This window comes from Bison bison, unplaced genomic scaffold (assembly GCF_000754665.1).
Source record: "Bison bison bison isolate TAMUID 2011002044 unplaced genomic scaffold, Bison_UMD1.0 scf7180017864212, whole genome shotgun sequence".
Classification (NCBI taxonomy): domain Eukaryota; kingdom Metazoa; phylum Chordata; class Mammalia; order Artiodactyla; family Bovidae; genus Bison; species Bison bison.
Genome location: NW_011494784.1, coordinates 3,969,790 through 3,990,935, shown reverse-complemented (window position 1 = coordinate 3,990,935; position 21,146 = coordinate 3,969,790). Strand labels below are relative to the sequence as shown.

Sequence of the window (21,146 nt, the reverse complement as noted above, 5' to 3'; positions counted from 1 at the left end):
AAAAGTACACATCCCAAGGTGATGTTAATCATGAGGCTGGAATGAACAGCAGGGAGCTGAGGGCCTGAGTCAGTAAAAGGCCCATGACAGCACCGAGTGCAAAGGGTTGGTTCACAGGAAAATATATAAATTAAAAATGGCTCCCCAGAGCAGTGCTTTTCAGATTTCCATGTGCATTTGAATTGCCTAGGATTTGTGGGAAACACACATTCTGCTTCAGTAGGTCTGGAGTGTGACCTGAGACCCTTCTTTTCTAACAAGATGCCTGATGGTGCCAGTGCTGCTGGATTAGAGTTTAGCAAGATCTTGGGGCCATCATTTTAATACAAAGTCCAGAGAGATTGGAGCTAAGCCATCTTTTTTGAATAGCACATATTCCATAAGTAGGGCTTTGAACAATGCTGATTCTCTTGAGTGCTAATCTTGCACTCAGGTACCAGTAAAACCTGCTTTCTCTTGTGTGAGGGACCCAGCTAGAAGTGTCATGGTAATTACTATTGTGTGTCAGAATCTTTTAGAAGTGGTGTGTCTTCTTTCAAGGGTTTATAAATATGTTGGGGGAAATGAGTTTATGCACATCATGAAAAAAATATTTTGAAAGGAAAATTCTAAGTCTTTTTATGCCAAAGCCTTTAGTCATTGGAGATAAGATGTACATGGTTGTTGTCCATTATTGTTTTCCTTTAGGACCTCATCTTTTTTTGCAATTCATAATAGCAAGAAGCTCAGCATTGAGATTCTTGATAGTTAACACCAATAATGATTTGAAATAATTTTATCTATTGAATGCACATTGTGTATAAGGTCCAATTAAAAAAACTCATTCTAAAAATCTACTTTTGTGAGTGAATTAATTTTTGAAGTACTTATTTAAAGATTATTATTATGACACTTGGACAATAAATTAAATGCATGAAAGCTGACTGTGTGCATACTTCCAAAAGCTATTGTATTTGAGCATCATACATTTCATTACCAGGTCCATACAGTAGACCCTTTGTATTCATCAGCAATGTATCCTGAGATCTTTGTGAATTCCCATGTGCACTTCCTTGTAACCAAAAGTGAAAGTAGCCTCATGAGATAGCTAATGAGAGTAGTGGCCACAGGAGTAGACAGCAAGCCTCCTAGAGGCAGGGAAGCCACTGATGGGTTGGATCCACCCAATGGCCAGGTTTCTCATTTTGTCTCTCGGTGACCTCATCAACCTTGACATTCAGCTCAGCAGAATTACAGAGTACATGTATTATGGGATATTTCAAGTGGCTAAATAGTCTAAGCTACGAATATCGAATCCACAAGTGTTAAAGAGCTACCATATACAAACATTCATCTGGACATGAAAAAAGTCTGCACCTATATGTGCTGCACTGTTCAGCTCTTCATAATGGTTATTTGAGGTGGAGGTGTGTGGTATTTCCACTTCCTATGGGCTGCTTTTCTGTACTGCTTTAATGTTTTACCAGTGCCATGCATAATTCTGATGACTTTGTAATCAGGAAAGAATTAACAGAATTCTTTATATCTCTTGAATGCACATTAAGGTGATTTTCATTGAGTAGAGCTGTGGATTATCAGGTGAAGATTATGTGATTGTCATTTACAGGTGTTATTAATATTTTATATATATATATATATATACACACACACTATGATAAAGGATTATGTAACACAGGTTGGTTTTCTGTGTCTCTCCATTCATTCAACAAACTTTTCTTGAGCAACTAGTATATGCCAGGCATTATGCTAGGGGGTAACATATGGTCTTCAGTGTATTGTTGTAGGGAGAAGGCAATGGCAACCCACTCCGGTACTCTTGTCTGGCAAATCCCATGGACGGAGGAGCCTGGTGGGCTGCAGTCCATGGGGTCGCTAGGAGTCGGACACGACTGAGCTACTTCCCTTTCACTTTTCACTTTCATGCATTGGAGAAGGAAATGGCAACCCACTCCAGTGTTCTTGCCTGGAGAATCCCAGGGATGGGGAAGCCTGGTGGGCTGTGTCTATGGTGTCGCACAGAGTCGGACACGGCTGAAGTGACTTAGCAGTATTGTTTTAAGAAAGAGAGATAACCATGCAGACAAAAAGTGGGTCTCATTGTAGTTAATACAGTTCAAAAAGGCCAGAACATTCCCACAGATGATGGGAGCCACAGGTCTGGGTATACTCTGATGATGGGTCCCTTTTCCAGTTATTCCTTCCTCTTTAGATATCACATAGAAAGAGCAAGCAGATCTGACATTACATCCCTGACACAAATCTCCTAGATTTCTACGTTGGAATAAAAAGAATTTGGTAAACTCAGCTGAGTATATCCTCAGGAATTCTGCTTGGAGTTAATAATCATTAGAAAATAATTACAGAAAAAAACAATAACTTCCTCCTACTTTTCTAGTGGGTTGTAATAATAATCTACAGACATTCCTATGTCATGTGAACAATAAAAGGAAAAGTATGTTTTACAAAGTCAAACATTTTAGGGAAAAAATGGTAAGCTATTTGTTCCTCTCTAAACTGTTCTTAATGGTAACAGCAATGATGCCTTCCTTTCTTGGTTTAGGAAAACAAAACAAAACAAGGAATGTATATTTCAAGCCATAGTATGAAAAATTTGCAAACTTTCTCAAAGCAAAGTATTTATTTCATTTGTATCTAATAATAAGTATCATTGGTAATACATCTTAAGACTGGACAAATTTGTGGCATGATTCACCAGAGCCGAGCAGCTTGATGTTAATATCAAATTGCCTGTTGTTTCAGAACTGTACATTTCACAGCAATATCACCAGTGATTTGAAAGCATTCACAGACAAGTTTGGTTTTGATGTCCTCATCCTCCTGGCCAGTTACCTGTCAGAGGAGCAGCAGCCCAGACAACAGATCGCTGTGTATTCTGAGAACCTAGAGCTGTGCAGTCAGGTAAGAACTTCCTTGACCCAACGATTTCACGAATCCCCATCTGCTGGCTCTCAGAACGTGGGGTAGAAGATGGCAATGGACCGGTGGCTTAGAGAAATTAGCCCAAGAGATAAGGTCCTAGAATTTGAGTTTTAAGAAATGTTGGAGGCTGGGTTTCCCTGGTGGCTCAGTGGTAAAGAATCTACCTGCCAATGCAGGAGACACTGGTTCAATCCCTGATCTGGGAAGATGCCACATGCAGGGGAGCAACGAAGCCTATGTGTTACAACTATTGAGCCTGTGCTCTGGAGCCTGGAAGCTCCAACTACTGAGCTCACGTGTGACAACTACTGCAGCCCATGTGCTCTAGAGCCTGTGCTCCACAACAGGAGAAACCACCACAGTGAGAAGCCCATGCACCGCAACTAGAGAGTAACCCCTGCTTGGTGCAACTAAAGGAAAGCCCAGCGAAGACCCAGCACAGCCCAAAACAAATAAATAAATGAATTGATGGTAGCTTAAATGTTACTTTAAAAGAAGAAATGTTGGGGGCACTTTGCACATTTGGCTAGTTATTTCTCAAATTTTTAGTTTTGATGGTATAAATTAACTAATTAATTAATTAGTGTTAAGTGCTTTAATTCAGTTTTTAAGTTTTTAGCTGTTATGCTCTGTTACTAACCAGAATTGGCAGTGAGGTAAATGTTGGCTTTTTTTTCGTTTTTTAATTGAGGTATAATTGACAGATAGCCTTATATTAATTTCAAGTGTACAACATAATGATTCAATGCTTGTATATGTTGCAAAATGATCACCACATTAAGTCTAGTTAACATCCATCATATATATAATGATATTTTTATATAATTATATATTTTTTATAATATATAATTTTTTTTCTTGCAATGAGAACTACTCTCTACTCTCTTGTGTGCAAGCTAAATCCCTTTAGTTCTGTCCAACTCTGTGCGACCCTATGGATAGTAGCCCGCCAGGCTCCTCTGTCCATGGGACTCTCCAGGCAAGAATACTGGAGTGGGTTGCCATTCTCTTCTCCAGGGGATCTTCCCAACCCAGGGATCAAACCTGAGTCTCTTATGTCTCCTGCATTGGCAGTCAGGTTCTTTATCACTTGTGCCACCTGGGAAGCCCTTCTACTGTCTTGGCAACTTTCAAATATGCAATACAGCGTTGTTAACTATAGTCACCAAGCTGTACATGACATCCCCATGACTTATTTGTAACTGGAAGTTTGTACCTTTTGACTCCCTTCACCCATATAGGGACTTTAAAAGAGCCCCATAACCATTTCTTTTCTTGGCTGAATCCATAAAGAGAAAGATCATATCTTTTTCACCCAAATAAAAGTCATCGTCCTTTGGGTGCTGTTTGCTTTGAGGATTGCTACCTGGTAATAACTAACAAAATTTATTCCCTGACTAAATACCTATTTGGTTCCCAATGCTTAATAACTGATCTGAAGCTTTAATCAAAGTTAGTATTTTGACACAGCCACTAATCAAATACCTTGGATACCTTGGACATGTTGGAGAAAAACATACATTTTTCAAAAAAAGTTTTCCTCCAGGTACTATAATAAAATTCTGTTTGGGTAATCAGTCAAACCATCTTGGTTGAGAGCTGAGTCTTTTAACCCAACGTTTTCATAATATAAGAAGTAGACAAAATTAGGACTTCCCTGATGGTGCAATGGATAAGAATCTGCCTGTCAATGCAGGGGGCATGGGTTTAATCCCTGGTTTGGGAAGATTCCATGTGCCATTGAGCAACTAAGACCCCCATGCGCTACAGCTACTGAGCCCGTATTCTAGAGCCCATGAGCCACAACTGTTGAGGCTGCATGCTGCAATTACTGAAACCCAAACGCCTAGAGCCTGTGCTCTGCAGCAAGAGAAGCCACCACAGTGAGAAGCCCATGCACCGCCGTGAAGAGTAGTACCCCTGCTCACAACTAGAGAAAGCCCACACAGCAACAAGGACCCAGTGCATCCAAAATAAATAAGTAAATTTTTTTAAAAAAACAACATTCCTTTTTTAAAAAGTCAGTGAAAATAGGGCAGTGATATACCAAATCAGGCATATTTAATAACTAATATGGGACTATACATAATTCATTATAATATGGATGACACAGACATAGAACCATTTCATCACTTATCTTTCCTCACTAATGGCTTAGACACCTGGTCTACTCACAGATGGCTAGAGGTGAAGTCTCAACTCCCTTCTTTTCAACATCCTCACTTTCTGTCCCCCAAGAGATCCATTTCTTGACACTCTCCAGGTTCTCTGTGCCCTTAAGTCCAAGTGTGAACAAGCCCCCTTCTCTTGCTGCAGATGCATCTGATACCCTTCTGACCCATCTGTGAATTGCATCACCAGCCTGTGGCTTTTTCAGTACTTTGTTCCACACAGTTTCAAAGCTTTTGTTATGTCTTATAAATAAAATTTTATTATATCTTTGGTCACTGGTTTCCTAGGGATGGGACTAAAGTCTCCTAAGCCTCTAAAACAGTGGTTTCAAATCACTTTTTGTAGCAAACTGATTTAAATGTTGGTTAATCTAAAACAGACAGAAGTAGAAGATAGATGAAAGGATTAGAAGCCCTTGAGTTGACTCCACCCTATCTCTCCTCACCAGCCCTCCCCATCTATCACTTAAGAGACATCTCCTTGAGATCTTAAGCAACACAAAGTCAGGACTGTTCTAGAGGAATCCTTCTTTGACCATGTGGTCACAATTGGTTAAGAGTCAACCTCTATAGCTCAGTTGCCTGAGTTAAAAAATGTGGCTCCATCCATTGATACCTGCGTGTTGTTGGTCAAATTATTTAAACTTTCTGTGTCTCTATTTCCTCACTGAAAAAATGGGGATAACAGGAGGGCTACTACGGGGCTTCCCTGGTGGCTCAGTGGTGAAGTATCCACCTGCCAGTGTAAGACACCCAGGTTCGATCCTTGATCCAGGAAGATTTCACATGCTGCAGAGCAAATGAGCCTATTGTGCCATAACTAATGGGCCTGAGTCTGGGAGCCACAACTGTTGAAGCCTGCATGCCCTAGAGCCCCTGCTTTGTAACAAGAGAAGCCACCTCAATGAGAAGCCCACACACCTCAACGAAGAGTACCCTCAGTTGCTGCAACTAGAGAAGAGCCCAAGCAGCAGTGGAACCCCAGTATAGTCAAAAATAAATAAAAAATAATTTTTGGAAAATTTTCTACCTTGTAGAATTATTGTGAGGATTAAAGGAGATATTGCACATAAAATCCTTAGAACTGTGCCTGGCATATGAAAGCAGTCAATGAATGTTAATTATTATTATTATTGTCTATATGAGCTCTGTATTTATAACTGTTTTTGTTGTTACTACCTCCACTTATCCTCTGGGGCCATTTCAAAGGCCCAGTGTGCAAAATGTCCTCAGCATTTCCCAGGAAGTCATAGAGCTACAGCGCAGTTTTGGCCTCACATCCCCCTACTTTCCACGGAAGCTCTGTCTATTCTGGGCTCTGTCAGTGCTTCTGGGGGCAGGAAGAGAAGGCTGGAGCCTGAGTGCTGTTGAGAAAGCTGCCCCTGGAAACTGCTTCCTCTTCCTACTTTCTCCTTTACCTTAAAGCAGGTCTCAGCTGCCTATGACAAACAGGAGTCTTCCTTCTGCATCATTTTCCCTAGTCCAATATTTTCCCCCCAGTTTTGTCTACAACTAGCATTATCTCTGCCTTTTGCAAAGCTGAATTTTGCTCCTGTTGGATGATGGCATTAAGTTACACTGAGGAAAGGATTTAAGTAGTTTTATCTCTCTTTACCTATAACTTTTTAGAGCCAGCAAAACTGAGCAACTGGGTTTGGGGTTCAACAAAAAGCCAGTTTGGTTGGATTAGAGAATATGGTGGTAAATTAAGTGGAATTTGGTGTGTTTTTCATTCTACTATTCTCAGTTCTGTCTTTTTTTCTAGACAGATGAACACAGATTAATTTTATATTACAAAAAATTAAGAAAGACAAATTGCAAAGGGCAAAAAGAACCTGAGTGCTCACACAAATCCCTGTTCCTCCCCAACAGATCTGCTGTGAACTGGAAGAGTGCCAGAACCCTTGCCTGGAGCTGGAACCCTTTGAGTGTGGCTGTGATGAGATCCTGGTGTACCAGCAGGAGAACCCTTCGGTGACTTGTGATCAGGTGGTTCTCCTTGTCAAGGAAGTCATCAACAGGAGGTGTCCGGAGATGGCCTCCAACAGCCGGACATCCTCCACAGAAGCGGTGGCAGGCAGTGCCCCCCTCTCCCAGGGATCTTCAGGGATTATGGAGTTGTATGGTTCTGATGTAGAGCCACAGCCCAGCTCCGTGAATTTCTTGGAAAATCCTCCCGATCTCGGCGATTCTAACCAGGCCCAGGTGGATGTCAATGCGGACCTGGTGAGCCCAGACAGTGGGCTGGCCACCATCAGGAGCAGCCGCTCATCCAAGGAGAGCTCCGTGTTCCTCAGTGACGACAGCCCTGTGGGAGAAGGGGCGGGGCCTCACCACAGCCTCCTCCCAGGGTTTGACTCCTACAGTCCCATCCCCGAAGGAGCAGTAGCGGAGGAGCATGCCCGCTCTGGAGAACATGGTCAATCATTCGACCTTTTCAACTTTGACCCAGCACCCAGGGTTTCTGGGCAGTCCCAACCATCCTCCCGTTCTGCAGACTACTCCCCAACAGATGACTTCTTCCCCAACAGCGATTCCTCAGAAGGACAGCTCACCATGGGGTCTAAAGAACTTGACAGGAGGGGGATGGACATGCCTAATTATTCATCCAGTTCTCTCTTGTCAGGGGCTGGCAAAGAGAGCCTCGTGGAATTTGATGAGGAGTTTGTCCAGAGACAAGAAAGTCCCGGGGATAATTCTGAAAGAAATTTGAGCCTGACAGGTTTTATGCAAGATGAATCTCCTTCTCCAGAAAGTCTAAAAACTGTTGGAAAGAGGATCCCACCAACACCTATGAACAGCTTTGTGGAAAGTTCACCATCCACTGAAGAACCAGCTCTGCTCTGTTCAGAAGACGTGACCCCCAAGACAGTCAACACAGGCCACCCAGGGCCACCTCTAACCCGGGCGCGATGCAGCAGCTGGTGGGATGGTTTGGAAATTGACTCTAAAAATATCGTGGATGCATGGAGTTCCAGCAAGCAGGAATCTGTCTTCCAGAGCCCTGAGTCCTGGAAAGATCATAAGCCAAGCCCAGCTGATAGAAGAGCCTCAGACTCTATATTTCAACCCAAGAATCTTGACTTCCCAAAGTCAAGTCCCTGGGAGTCAGAATTTGGTCAATCTGGGCTGGGCAACAAGAATATTCAAGACTCAGATGAGAAAAACTTCCAGTTTCAGGACATGCCCCCTGAGAAATCGCGTTTGCTGAATGTTTCTCCTCACGGAACAAACCACCTGATAGAAGACTTCGCTGCCCTGTGGCGTTCTGACCGCTCTCCCACAGCCATGCCTGAGCCATGGGGAAACCCCACAGAGGATGAGGAACCAGCTGCTGCAGCGTCATTCCCAGCCTGGAGTGCATTTGGTGAAGAAGGTGATGCCAAAGCTTTGAAAAATACTTGGAATCTGCACCCAACGAGCAGCGAGACACCTTCTGTGAGAGACCCAAACGAGTGGGCCATGGCCAAAAGTGGGATCGCTTTCCCTTCAGAAGACCTCGTGGACAGTTCACCCAGTGAGGCAAATAATGAAGCGGTTCAAAAAATCTGGGGCAAGAAGAACCATGACCCCAGGGATGATATTCTCATATCTGGAAATCCCACATCTGATCTGGATCATCCATGGAATAGTTCTAAGCCAGCAAAGGACCATCAGAACAGTGTGGTGGACCCAACAATTAGGGGCAAAATGTACAAAAATGTAGATTCTTGGAATCTTTTCGAGGAGAGTAACAAGCAAGGAGGTTCAGATGTCCCAGCACCTTGGGAGGACTCCTTCTTATCCTATAAATGTTCTGACTACAGTGCATCCAACGTCAAGGAAGACTCAATGCCCTCCCCCTTAGATACCAACTACTCCACCTCTGACTCTTATACTTCACCAACATTGGCCAAAGAGGAGAAAGAAACCAAAGACAAGCCACTCACTAAAGAGGAGGGTTTTGAGTCACAAGATGCTAATTGTACTGCAGGGGGCGCTGACATGCCTCCTCAGTCCCCGCAGCAGCCACCAAGAAATCGAATGAGTTCAGGTCCTGGGAACCTGGAAATGTGGGCTTCATCTCAGGCAGATGGTGGCACAGAAATAAATGCCACCCATAGCCCAGATAAAGATCTACTCCAAGTAGAGCCCACGGATGATCAGAATGTCTCCTTTGAGGATGACATGGGGGAAAGCAGCCAGTCCAGTTATGACGACCCCAGCATGATGCAGCTGTACAACGAGACGAACCGACAGCTCACACTTCTGCACAGCAGTGTTGACGCCCGGCAGGCAGCCCCTGACAGCCTCGACACGTGGAACAGAGTGATTCTGGAGGACACTCAGTCTACTGCAACCATCTCGGATATGGACAATGACTTGGACTGGGATGACTGCAGTGCGGGCGTGGCCATCACTGGTGAAGGTCAGGCACAAGGGTACATGGCGGAAGGTAGCGAACCTGAAACCCGATTTTCAGTGAGACAGGTAGAACCCTGGGGCGTGGAGTATCAGGAGGCAAATCAGGCAGACTGGGAACTCCCTGCCTCTTCTGAGCACAGCCTGGACGTGGCTCCTGATGAATACCACGTGCTGAATGAGAAAAGTGGGCAGCTGATCGCGAATAGTATTTGGGATTCTGTCATGAGAGATAATGCCATGTCATCATTAATATTACCTAGCCCATCATATGCTACAGATACAGAACAGAGCAGATCACCTCCTGAAACAACCAGCTCATTAGAAAAAATTCAGGATAGTCACATTGCAGACGTGCTGGAAGCCTCTGAAGCCAGTGAGTCTGAAACAATCGATCCTGACAAGCAGGACACATGCAGAGGAACCCTGCCAAGTGATTCGGCATATTTGGTGACCAGACTTGAGAATCCAGAGCATTTTGCATGCTCAGATCCCTGGAAGGGTCCTAGCTATGGACAAAAGGAAAGTGAGAAGGAATTCCACGGAGCTGCTGATAGGGAGAATTCCAGTGATGAGCTAATGGATGGAACCTCAGAACCTTCTGGAAAAGGGCAAGGTAGCCAGGAATGCCCATCCCCAGCTGCATCTGATCATCAAGAAATCTCCAATGAACCAGGCAAAATCAGAAATTTTTCAGTGACTTCCAGTCCTCAGACCAAGGAACCCCAGGAAGTATTAGAGCAGGAGAAGGGGTCTTACACTCCAGACCCCTGTGATGTGCAAACAGAGGTGTCCGAAGATCACTTGCCAGCAAGAGAGACCTGTGAAGAGCACCTCATAAGCCCCAGAAGAAATTCAAGTGAAACTACTGAAATTCCAGGTAGGCTGAATTCCACAAAAAGTGTGTGTCTACCTCAAGTGGATGTGGAGAAAGCTGAAGAATGTGACATTCTGGAGCCAGAGAAAATTGACCAAGAGCCACCTGATGAATGTCCCCAAGGCCTTGACTCTTGGGATGGCCCTAAAGGCAGTGATGTGCTGGTCAGTGGTGCAAGTTCTGAGATAACTATGAATCTCGAAGTTAGGAATACTGAAAACAGCCCTCCAAGAGCCAATTTATCAGGAAATGATGACAGAGAGAGTATTTCTAGTGAGTATACACTTTCAAGTGCATCCAGTCCTGACATAAATGATTCTTCGGCTACATTGCCTTCCTGGGACCAAGGACTCAATACTAGGCATCAGAAGGAAAATCAAAATGATTGGAGTACACAGAATTGCCAAGAATCTGAACTAATGACTACTGATGGTCATGCAGAAGTAGTTGCTGAAATGCAGGGTTTGGAGAAAAACAGAATGGACAGGTTTGAAAGGAGCTTAGATCACAAGGTTCCTAAATTTTTAGAGTTTTGGGGTGACTCAATAGATGGTGATTCCTTTTCTTCTTTATCCAGCCCAGAAACAGGTAGATATTCTGAATATTCAGATGCATATCAGGAAAGAAAGTTAATGGTCAGCCATCAGGAGAAAAATGAACGTGATCTTCCTGAAACTGTACAGCCAGAGGACACCAGCTTCATTTCAACAAGCTCAGGTTCTGATGATGATGGTGAAGGCTATGAAGAGTCAGTGGAGAAAGAGATCCATTCGGATACTTGTCAAGTGGCTCCGAGTGAACTCAGAGCTTGGGATTCATTGAATAAATCTAATAAGTCCTTGGCCACAGCAGATCCTGAATCTGAGCAATGTTCTGTCTATAGAGGCAGTCCAGAGCAAGCAGAGAATGAGAATAAGTCAAACCCATCCTGTGATGATCAACAAAGCAGCCCTGATCACTGGAATTTCTCACCAGTAAGGAAGACTGAATTACAGGTAACATCAGTCGATAAGGAGACAAGGTCTTCTCCAGAAATAGGGAGGACAGGAGATGTCATATGGCAAATATCTCCCAAAGCTGAACCAAATAATGAAAATTACTCTAAATTGGAAATGGCTGACTTCTCAGCTGAGAGCACGGAGTGGTGGAAGCCCTCCCTACAGGAAGGGAGACCAATCGAGAGTGCATTTGAAGGAGAATTATCTAACTCAAGTGCTGTGCTAGAAATGAATTCCTCAGTGTGCGAAAACATGGGTCCTTGGGGAGTGCCCATTCAGGGTGATACTGAATCCCTGGCACTACATGGTACCAATCCTTTCAATGATAACCATCAGTCACCCTTTCTAGATCATAATGGGGAGAATGCCCACGAGCAGCTTTGGAACATTCAACCAAGGCAGCCAGACCCAGAAGCTGATCAGCTTAACCAACTTGTAATATTGGAACAAATTAAAGACACAGATTCCAGAGAACAAACCTTCATGTCTTCTGCCGGTGACGAACTCTCCTCTGAAGTGCCTACGCAAGAACAGTGTCAGAATTCAGTGCTGTCTGCCTGGGACCAGCCAGACTCGTCTTGTACTTACGAAGATGAAAATGGATGCATTGTATCTGGTGTAGCAACAACTGAGTGTCAAGAAACAAATTGGTGGGAAGAAGAAAAATCACACCCAAGTGAAATGACAAATTCAAACATGACCTCTGAAGATTTCCCTGCTGTCAGTTCTCCCACCCGGATGGTGAACAAGTCAGGCTCTGAATGGAGTGACTCTACCCCTACTGAGGGCCCCCAGGGCACGTTTGTTCCAGATATTTTACACGGCAACTTCCAAGAGGGTGGGCACCTGGCCTCATCTTCGCCCGACTTGTGGATGGGTGTGAAACAGCCCTTCAGTGTGAAGACAGATGGTGAGAATCCTGATATACTGACTCACTGTGACCACGACAGCAATTCCCAGGCTTCCAACAGCCCTGATGTTTGTCATGATTATGAAGTAAAGCCAGAGACTAAGCAGCACATCGATGCTGGGCTGGGACCTGAAAGGGAAGCCAGTGAGTTATATCTCACCGAGCCAGAGATAGATGAAGAATCCAGACAGGAGCCTGGGCAGGAATTTGTCCCTTATACTTCAGAACTGTCCTCTGAAAATGTCATTCCACTGCCTCCAGTCAGCGAGCAGACAAACACAAATGACTCATCTCAGCCTTCCTCTCACGAGTGTTTTCCTGAGCCTTCTGAAATTAATGGTGAAAACAATGCAGGCTTAAAAGCATCAGAACAAGGAGCCAACCCAGATATGGCACCAGTTTTGGAACCTGTTGACAGAACAATCTCAATGATTGAAAATGTGGAAACTGGTATTTGTGCAACTTACCAAGAGACAACTGTGGACGACAGTAGATCTTCGATATCAGAAGACTTTCTTCCTCAGAGGCAGACCGATGCAGGGGACTTGTTGGACCATGAGCAGCCCTCTGTTACTGAGAATCCTGCCACGGTTCCTGATGCTTTGCTAGCCTCGGACACTTGTCTGGATGTCAGTGAAGCTGCCTTCGACCACAGTCTCAGCGATGCCTCGGGTCTCAACACATCCACGGGAACAATAGATGACATGAGTAAGTTGACATTATCAGAAGGCATTCCTGAAACGCCATTTGATGGGGAGACAGGGAAGCATGATATCTGTTCCTCTGAAGCCTCGTGGGGTGACTTTGAGTATGATGTCATGGGCCAAAATATTGATGAAGACTTAATGAAAGAGCCTGAACACTTTGTCTATGGTGTTGACCCTCCCTTGGAAGAAGATGCCCTGAAGCATGAGTTGGTACCTTACACACCTCCCTTTGATTTATCCTATCTCACGGAACCTACTCCTGGCATCAAAACCACAGAGGAATCTGGGACTCCAGAGGATGAGTCTCTGGGGAGCGAAGCAGCAGAGATACTGCTTTCTGCCCTTCCTGATGAAAGAAACCAGGAAAACCATGCTGAGACCACAGACAGACAGCCTGAAGGCCAGCCAGTTGTACTGCACATTCACGAAGACCCTGAGTCTGTTCCTTTGCCTGTCGGAATTGATGCCAACCCTGAGTTGTCTCCATCACACATTGACTGGGAAGTAGAAACAGATCGTTCAGATTCACCAGCAGGTGGAGACATAGGACCACCAAGTGGTAAGAAGCCTTTCATTCCTCCAGGCGTGAGAAATTGAGCTTTCATTCAATTTGTAAAATGCACTCTTCCTACCAATGTTGGTACAGAGGAACTAACTACATTTGCAGTGCATGCTTAACCAAGTCTTGACTTACTGCAGTAATATCTACTGCTTATATAATAACTATCCTTGAGAGTGCATGCAAATTAAACAGCTCTACAAAATAAAAGTATTTTTTTTTTTTTTACAAAATAAAAGTATTTTTTAAACTCTCTCTCTTTAGATAGATCATTTGCAAAGATCACAAGTCACATAATGTGTTAATGAAGCCTTGTTCTCTCCTTCTCACCTTCATTTTTCACTTCTAGGTGCCAGTGAGGGAATATTAGAGTTGGAAGAAGAAAAAATAATTCCTACCAAAGAGCCTGAGCAGGTAAAATCAGAACATGGGGAGGAAAGGAACACTGAGAAGAAAGAAGATCGTCATGCATTGCACATGGATTACATACTTGTAAACCATGAAGAAAATTCACTGCCAGAGCCAGAGGCCTGTGAAGCTAGAGAAATCACATCGGAATTAGAAGAGCTTCACGTAGATTCCGAGGAAAAAGGGCTGCCAGAAACTCAGTTAGCCAGCTCCCCGGACACAGGTCAACCAGCTTCCTTAAATGAAAGAAATCATCTATCTACAGAAAGAATGTCTTCCAAAGATGATAAGAGATCATCTTCTGAAAGCCCTGGGCAAGACCAGAGTTGGATGGTCTTGGGCCGTAGTGAGGTTAGTGATCCATCATCAGAGACCATGGACTCAGGACCTGGATGGTCTGGTGAGGCTGTGGAGCCAGCCTCTGATCACAGCTTGGGCCAGAGCCCCCAAATACAGATTCTGGAAGAAATGAAGCCTCTAGAATCTTTAGCACTAGGTGAAGCCTCTGATCTGGGCAGCCAATCACGGAGGAGCAAGAGCCGAGGCAAAGCTGGCCCTGATGCAGTTATGTTGCAGCCTGTCACCCATGACAATGAATGGGAAATGCTTTCACCACAAAACATAATCCCTGAAATGGAAATGGAGGAGGAGACAGAGTTTCTTGAGCCCAGAACAAGGAAACCAAGACGGAATGGGTAAGCAAAAAAAACATTTATTTTTTTCCTGGAAACTATTTTGTTAGGGACTGGGGAACCTGTGAGGGATTATGGAGTATGAAGAATATCTAGATGATAGGAGCTTTGCTTACATGTATTGCAAAGCATAACATCAGTGAAAGCAGCTGCTAGATAACCATAAGGATAATGAGATTTGTGTACATTTTCAGCCAAAAAAGGCACTTTAGTTTCCATCCACAGTCTTACACTTACCTTTCTGATTTCATCTAACTTACCTAACTTCCTTCATCTACTCAATACCTGTTTTACTTTTAAATAGTTAATTGGTACTGGAGGGGAATAGATACACATTTATTCATAGTGTAAGGCAGTTTGCACACATTATCTTACTTAATTCTTACAACAGCCCTCAGGTGGTAGGTTTTAATTTTTATACATACTGGTGGAGGGTGGGGAGTTGGGGCTCCGAAAGTTTCTATAACTTGCCGAGAATTAAGTAACCAGAGTGGGCGCTCTGAGATTCAGTTTTCCACCCCCAAAACCTGTGTTTTCCAGCATATAGAAAAGGTGATTCTGTTTTTATGTGAGTGGGAATGAGGAGACTCCATAGCAGGCTTAAAATCTTAATGTGAAACGTGCATTCCTTAATTGACTGAAAATTTGCAAATAACCATCAAACCAGTAATTCATTCATTCATTTGCTGTTTGGATTTTGAGAGTCTGCTCTGGCCAAGTTTCTGGGTAGCCAGTGGACATCATTCTTGCTCTCAAGTTTCCAGGCCCTGCTAAAACTGTTTAGGGTGGTTCATTTCTCTTCACTTGCTCTGATAAAGCACCCCTGCTTCCAGGGACAAAAGGACATGTTGTGAAAAGTATCTTAAGTTACATGTTTCCTCCTTAAAGTAGTGGAGAAAAAAGTACCTTTTTCTTACTCATTTTTTTAAGTTTAGTTTTTAGCTTATATTGGAGTACAGTTGACTTACAGTGTTATGTTAGTTTCAGTTGTATGCAAAATGATCCACTTATATATACACATAAATCCATTCTTTTCCAGATTCTTTTCCCATATAGGTCATTACGGAGTATTGAGTAGAGTTTCCTGTGCTATACAGTAGTCCTTGTTGATTATCTATTTTTATATACTGTAGCATGTATATTCGGAGAAGGCAATGGCACCCCACTCCAGTGCTCTTGCCTGGAAAATCCCATGGACAGAGGAGCCTGGTGGGCTGCAGTCCATGGGGTCGCTAAGAGTAGGACATGACTGAGCTACTTCACTTTCACTTTTCATTTTCACTTTTCACTTTCATGCATTGGAGAAGGAAATGGCACCCCACTCCAGTGTTCTTGCCTGGAGAATCCCAGGGACGAGGGAGCCTGGTGGGCTGCTGTCTGTGGGGTCACCCAGAGTCGGACATGACTGAAGCGACTTAGCAGCAGCAGCAGCATGTATATGTTAATCCCAAACTTCTAATTTCTTCCCCCACAACATTTCCCTTTTGGTAACCATAAATTTGTTGTTGAAGTCTGTGAGTCGGTTTCTGTTTTGTAAATAAGTTCACTTATATAATTTATTTTTAGATTTCACATGTAAGCGATACTATATGATATTTGTCTTTTCTGACTCACCTCACTTCATATGATAATCTCTAGGTGCATCCATGTTGCTGCAAATGGCATTGTTCTTTAATAGCTGAGTAATATTCCATTGTCTGTGTGTACCACATCTTCTTTATCCATTCCTCTGCTGATGGACATTTAGGTATCTTTCTCCTAATTATTTTAGGAGCATAAAGGGCTTTATACACCCATATGCCCTCTGCATGTCAAGGCAGCTGGATTTCAGCCTGGTTCTACCACTGCCAATTACGTGTTTTAATTAACCCTAGATTTAAGTTTCCTCATCCATAAAATTGGTGGGTTGGGCTGGAGGATCTCAAGTCTTCCTTCAATACTGAATCCTGCAACTTTAATTTGTGTATCAATAGAAAATGTCCAGAGAACTTTGACATTCACATTTCTCCATGAAAGGAACAGAGAAATCAGAAAGAACAGTGGAGGAATGTTGAAGGTTAGCAAAGTGCTATCAAGAGTTAAAAGCTGTGCCCTGTTCAAGTGCAGCTTCATAAATCCAGACATTTTCAGTTGGCCTAATCTTTCTTTCTTCCTGTCAAGCTGTTTCCTTCCAGAGAGACCTAAGATCCGTTATCAGAAACAGAGTAGCAGATGGATCCCAGCGGCCCTGCTGGCACTGTTATAGATTGAGCTCAGAACACAGGCAGCCTTGAGTTGGCTGAGCTATTGTTTGGCTTCTTGTCTGCATTTTGCACATGCCGCTGAAATCCAGCAGATGATAGTGTTCAGTGGTGCCACTTCCCCCTTTTAATGAGATTTCTTTGCTCATCTCTTTCTGCTCAGCCCCTGCAGGAATGAACATTTTCTCACAACTGGGGAAGGGGACAGATTTTCCCACTGGGATTTGTTTCTCCTTTTACCTAAATAATTTACTCTGAAGTATTTGAAAGCTTTTCTCTGTGCTAGATTTTGGAAGGATGTAGAATTATCTAAAACAGTGGTTTTCTGAATGGGGCCCTAAAACCAGCAGGCCCTAGCATCATCTAGTACTTGCTAGGAAGGTATATTACTTGCTCTACCCCATACCTCCTCAATCAGGAACTTCACTCCTCTGTTTCAGTACCTCCTCCAGGGCATTCTGATGCACAGTAGTTTGAGAACTGCTGGTCTGAAACTTAGTCCCATCCCTCTAGGAGTTATTTGATAAAAGAGTTCAATGTAAATGAAAAGGTAGATAATAGTGTGATATTTAAATCAAGATAGTTGATGGCCAGTGTCTGTTTAAATATAATTAGCTACCAGTTATGGATATTTGCCCTGGACCAGGTTCTAAGCATTGTATATGCAGAGTCACATGTTACCATGGCAACCGCATGAGGTAAGGCTTATACAAGGTAGGAAACTGATGTTTAGGAAGTTTGAATTGCTTTTCTGGTTTATAGTTAAAAAGAGAAGAAGCAAGGATTTGAAAGAGCCTCTTTATGTCTGGAGTATGTGTTAATGCTAGTAAATTAAGAGAGAGGCATTTGTGTAGATACTTTTTTTTTTAATGGGAGGATAATTTATTTACAGTGTTGTGATACAACGTGAATCAGCTATATGTGTACATATATCGCCTCCCTCGCAGCCCTCTCAACCCATCCCATCTGTCTAGGTCATCACAGAGCACAGAGCTGAGCCCCCTGTGCTATGCAGCTCTTCCCACTAGCTAGCTGTTTTACACATGGTAGTGTATTAATGTCAGTGCTCCTCTCTCCATGGGCGCCACCCTCTCCTTCCCCCACTGGGTCCACAAGTCTTTTCTTTATATCTGCATCTCCAGGTTCATCAGTACTATTTTTTAGACTTTATATATATGTGTGTGTGTGTTAATTGTGTAGAATACTTTTATGGAGGAGGAACAAGGATGGCTTATTATCCAGCTACATCAGGAGGCAGGGTGCCCAGGACCCATGACACTTTAAAAGGCCCATGAGAAGTTTTTAACTTTCTTTTCAAATCAAAAGAAAAAGTGATTGTATTCCTATGTGATTTATATTCTGGTGTGGATTATATTTCTTTATACCAATGCAGATGTGAAACAAAGTTTTAGGGTTTTGTTTTGTTTTAGTAAGAGAAGGAGCCCATGGAAGCAAAATGCAAAGGACCTACAGAAGTCATGTTGCGGTCCTGAGAGGTGCAATTTGAGACAGGCATTAAAGGAAGGTCATAGTCTGGAAAGGTGAAGAAATGGGTGAGAGGCTACTGAGTTAACTGGGGGAGAGCAGCATAAAGGAAATCTGGAGACTGGAAGGCGATCACAGAAGCAATGAGAAGATAGCCATTATTTTTCACACCAAAAACCTGGAGATGTCTGACGCATCATCTAATCATAGGCCAAAACCAAGACTATCTAGAAAAAAATATATTAAAATCTGATCTTCAGAAATAAAAGTAGGCTGATAGTATACGTAAGATGATATACCAACTGCAAACTGACTTCTTGCCCTCACATCATCCAGCCACACCCTCTCTGAGCTCCCACACTGTTTGGAGAGCAGTAAACCATATTTTCAGAATCTGAGGGAGCATTGGAAAGATACGTTTTCTCATTATACCCCACCTACTGTCTCTTGTTAACAAAACTTATTGTGAGTTCTGGGAAATAAAAGTCTCCCTTGATATCTTCACCATTGTGTTCTAGTTCCTAGGATTCATCTTCCCAGATGCATTTGCCAACAGCTTGGTCATCTTCCAGTTGTAGACCCACCCGGGATTGCACTCCAGTTCCCCTGAGAGTGAAGCATATGCCTGGTCTTTCCTGTGTGGCCACAGAGAGCATCTGCAGAGTAATCTGTGGCACACAGGCTTTTCTTAAAGCAAAGAACCATGTATATGTTTATTTTAAGGAAGGTGTGGTTGCAAGAATGTCATGTGAAGAAAGGGTAAATGGTATTAGTGTTCTCCAGAGAAACAGAACCTATAGGAGCAATATATATGTATGAGAGAGGGAGAAGGGAGGGAGGGGAACTTGTTCTAAGGAATTGGAATTGGTTCATACTGTTTTAGAGGCTGACAGGTTTGAATTCTGTGGGTCAGGCTAACAGGCTAGAAACTCAGGCAAGAGTTGTTGCAGTCTTGAGTCAGAATTCTTCAGGGCAGCAGGTTGGAAACAGGTAGAGTCTCTTTGTGGTAGATCTGAAGAGTGTTCCTCTCTTTTCAGGAAACTTCAGACTTTGCTCTTAAGGCCTTCAACTGATTAGATGAGGCCCACCCCTATTCCAGAGGGTAATCTCCCTTACTCAAAGTCTACTGACTTCAGTGTTGATCATATCTAAAACATATCTTCACAGCAACATCTGGACTCGTGTTTGACCAAACAACTGGGCACCATAGCCTGTCCAACTTGCCTCCTAGCATTATCAGAGGTTATATTCAGGAATCTGAACTATATACTAACAGCATGGAACTAAGAGAGGATGGAACGTTTGTAAATTCACCATTGGAATTATGTAAAAATGGGATGATTGCTATACAACTCTGTTGGCTTTCTATAGGTGTGGGGCAAGGATATAGCTGTGTGGGATGATAAAAGGAAATAATTTTCAAGAAGACTAGGAAAGCTGATAATACTTGCTGAGTCTTTTGTAGATTAATGCAGCAGAGGGCAGTGGGTGAGAAAGCGAGGAGAGGGATGGAAAAGAGGGGGAGCTGTTGTCACGTGTCCTTTTGAAACAGAATGTTTAGAAGTAACCTAAGAAGGCAATGGCACCCCACTCCAGTACTGTTGCCTGGAAAATCCCATGGATGGAGGAGCCTGGTGGGCCTCAGTCCATGGGGTCGCTAAGAGTCGGACACGACTGAGCGACTTTACTTTCACTTTTCACTTTCATGCATTGGAGAAGGAAATGGCAACCCACTCCAGTGTTCTTGCGTGGAGAATCCCATGGACGGAGAAGCCTGGTGGGCTGCAGTCCATGGGGTCGCACAGAGTCGGACACGACTGAAGCGACTGAGCAGCAACAGCAGCAATCCTTATATTTATGGAGCTGTATCTTTCAGTTTGGGGTATGGTTGGTTTAGAGTTAATGTTAGTTTCAGGTGTATAGCAAAGTGAATCAATTATACATGTATCCATGCTTTAGATTCTTTTCCCATATATAATAGAGTATTGAGTAGAGATCCCTCTGTTATATGGTAGGTTCTTATTATCTATTTATATTAATATATAGTAGTATATTTGTCAATCCCATTGTCTCCTAGCCCTGTGAGGTGAGTTATTTGATACTCCCTAAAATAAGAAGGCAATGGCACCCCACTCCAGTACTTTGCCTGGAAAATCCTATGGACGGAGGAGCCTGGTGGGCTGCAGTCCATGGAGTGGCTAAGAGTCGGATACGACTGAGCGACTTCACTTTCACTTTTCACTTTCATGCATTGGAGAAGGAAATGGCAACCCACTCCAGTGTTCTTGCCTGGAGAATCCCAGGGACGGGGGAGCCTGGTGGGCTGCCGTCTATGGGGTCACACAGAATCGGACACGACTGAAGTGACTTAGCAGCAGCAAAATAAGAAAAGGACTTCCCTGATAGCTCAGTTGGTAAAGAATCCGCCTGCAATGCAGGAGACCCTGGTTCGATTCCTGGGTCAGGAAGATCCACTGGAGAAGGGATAGGCCGCCCACTTCAGTATTCTTTGGCTTCTCTTGTGGCTCAGCTGATAAAGAATCTGTCTGCAATGTGGGAGACCTGGTTTGATCCCTGGGTTGGGAAGATCCCCTGGTGAAGGGAAAGGCAACCCACTCCAGTATTCTGGCCTGGAGAATTCCATGGACTCTATAGTCCATGGGGTCGCAAAGAGTCAGACACGACTGAGTGACTTTCACTTTTTAAAATAAGAAAGACCTTTTAAATACAATATATTTCATATTCCCCATGACCTGCT

General features: G+C 43.4%; 1 protein-coding gene across 5 annotated transcripts in view; it reads left to right on the top strand.

Moving 5' to 3' along the window:
* PRUNE2 (prune homolog 2 (Drosophila)) overlaps nt 1-21,146 on the top strand; it is a 295,177-nt gene that overhangs the window by 193,456 nt on the left and 80,575 nt on the right. For all 5 annotated transcript variants that reach the window (XM_010844906.1, XM_010844909.1, XM_010844908.1 and 2 more), the window contains exons 7-9: nt 2,761-2,919; nt 6,984-13,563; nt 13,913-14,666. In XM_010844906.1, the coding sequence (XP_010843208.1) occupies nt 2,761-2,919; nt 6,984-13,563; nt 13,913-14,666 (7,493 nt within the window). The remainder of the gene's footprint in view (nt 1-2,760; nt 2,920-6,983; nt 13,564-13,912; nt 14,667-21,146) is intronic.